General features: G+C 35.6%; 1 protein-coding gene across 1 annotated transcript; it reads left to right on the top strand.

Annotated features, from left to right (window-relative positions):
- The first annotated feature begins 201 nt into the window (after positions 1-201).
- Positions 202-2,173, top strand: LOC143588336 (uncharacterized). The gene is made up of 2 exons (XM_077069367.1): positions 202-399; positions 1,420-2,173. The coding sequence occupies exons 1-2, from the start codon at positions 220-222 to the stop codon at positions 1,849-1,851; spliced, it is 612 nt and encodes a 203-aa protein (XP_076925482.1). The 5' UTR covers positions 202-219; the 3' UTR covers positions 1,852-2,173.
- The last annotated feature ends 297 nt before the right edge of the window (positions 2,174-2,470 follow it).

Genomic DNA, 2,470 nt, shown 5'->3' with positions numbered 1-2,470 from the left:
AGTATTTTTGTGAACGTTTATATGTAAATCTTTTTTAAGTATATATATAATTTTGAAAATTTTCATATAAGTTTTTTATAATTACATATAAAATTTCCAATCTGATTAATTGATAGTCGGTACCTCACCACCTGACTAGCACATTATTTTTAGATTTTTGTTAAAAGTTTAAGTTGCTACTTATAGCATTATTATATCTGTTTTTTTGTAGATTTTGAAATGTCTGATACACAATGGAACCACACAACTTTAGTGGAACATTATGTGCCCAGATTAGCTGCTCTCAGAATTGAACTTTGTCCTGTTCACATGAGCGAAAGTTACTTTTGGAAGGTTTACTTTGTTCTACTGCACCCGAGGCTCAATAAACGTGATGCTGATCTTCTATCAACACCCCAAGTAAGTTTAACTTGACGTTTCTTTATTAATAGGCTATAAGTAAACTTGTGGTTCTTATTAATCCATGTGAGAGACGTTGTTACAAATAGGTTGAAGAATGAAGTTGTTTAAAATGCTAGTAGTCTGTTAAAGCCACAGGTTGCTCATTAACTTGTTAGTACTAGTAGGCTAGTTTAAGCAGGTATTGATTTTTGATTCACTTTCGTTCTTGCTATTAGCCGGAAAAAACGGACTTTAAGTAGTTTAAAGAAATTTATAAAAAAGTATAGCCCAAAAGTTTTAAGCCCAAATGCGTAATAACCTATTTAATCAAATAAAATTGTAGGCACAAAGATTAAGGTCCAAATTCATTTTAAGTGATTTACAAATTTTGTCATTTATTATCACCCAAATTACGAAACGTGCTACTTAAAATGGAAAAGTACACTAACTGTTCTTTGTTTTGATTATCACGCTTTATGTCATTTCACACTAAGAGAAGTCAACTTTTGAGGTTAGATTTGTGAAACATGACCATTTTGGTATTACCTCTTATGGAACGAAATGAGTAATTCTTACTAATATTTTATTTTCTGTTTTTTTTTTAGTTTATTTACTTTAGTTTTCTTTCATCCGTTTAAGGGGTAAGTTCATACATTTACATCAAACTAACCTCAAAAGCTAACTTCTGGTAGTGGAAAAGACAAAACGTGTGATACCTGTTCAAAACAAAGGACGCTCGGTGTAAGTTTCCATTTTAAATGGCAAGTTTCATAATTTGGGTAACGCAAGAGACTAAATATGTAATCAACTTGATTCTGTATTTTGGGCCAATTTTTCCAATAAAAAATTTTAAAGCCCAAATGGTAAACGAAAAGACCAAACTGAACTCATTGTGTTAACCGACAAACTGAATTCAAACGGTTTTCAAAACCTAAAAACATACTTTTAGGTTTGAGCCCAAAACCGACTCATACACACCCTTAGTTATTAAGTCTTGTCTGCTAGGCTGATGGTTAAACTGGCTACTGCATTGCACAGATAGTTGCAGCCCGTGCCACATGGATGAAGGAGTTGCATAATCAAACCAAGCCCGAACAAGAACCTCTTGAGTCACACGCGTTGGATGCTCATGAAGATTCCATTACCACTTCATCAGATTCTCCTTCCGCAAACATGTTGGAGAGAACCGTTAATGCCTTTGAACCTGCAACTTATAATAATAATAATACAGTTTCAGAAGAAGAACCGGATTTGACCAAACAAGACGGGTTAACAAAGGATGCATCAGATCAGAGGGTAGTTTCGTCTTTTACAATACCCGTTGAGGATTTTGGTGACGATGATGTCGATTGGATTCATGAGAATTCGGAGTTGGATGGGTATGATGGGCCCGCTGTTGTTGTTGGAGATGAAGAAGACATCTCGTTTAGCGATCTTGAGGATGATGATTGTGTAATCGCCCATAAATAGGGTTTTAATTCTGAAACGGGCTCACTAACGCGACTTTTGAATCGGGTCCATTGGGACCCGCGTTGTCGATCCAGTAAGATGACAGTCGGTCTTCCTGGTTAAAGGGCAAAGGCCGGGCATTTGCAACAAGTGTACAGGAAAACAGTGTGTGGGATTGCAATGGCTCATGATATTGGAGTGCTTTGTTGAAGATTGAGAAGATGAAATTTTGAATTTTTTTGCTTTTTATTCTTTCTTTTGTTTACTATACTACGTACTTTTTTTTTTATTTCATGAATTCATGAAGAGTTTGGGTTGTTGTACAAAGTTTATGGGAATGAATATTGTTTGTTGAAATGGAATTGAACTCATGTATTATTATGTATCCTTTAATGTTATTGTCAATCAAATTGTATCTATATCTTCAGTTCATGGTGGTGTTGTCTTTTTGAGTTAAAAGTGTAATGAGTTACACACATCTATAGAGATGTTCAAAACGGTTCCGGACTAGGAACCGGAACCGGTTCCTAACCGGTTCCAATATTCAAAACCACCTTTTAAACCGGTTTCAGGCTCGAACCGGTTAGGGAACCGAACCGGTTCTCCCACCCTCGGACCCCTAACCTATCTAACCGGTTCT

The sequence above is a fragment of the Bidens hawaiensis genome, unplaced genomic scaffold, assembly GCF_021521415.1.
Source record: "Bidens hawaiensis isolate Kalapana, Puna unplaced genomic scaffold, B.hawaiensis_p1.1 tig00036327_1, whole genome shotgun sequence".
In the NCBI taxonomy this organism is placed as follows: domain Eukaryota; kingdom Viridiplantae; phylum Streptophyta; class Magnoliopsida; order Asterales; family Asteraceae; genus Bidens; species Bidens hawaiensis.
Note: the sequence above shows the minus strand (reverse complement) of the source record. Positions and strands in the feature narration are given on the sequence as shown.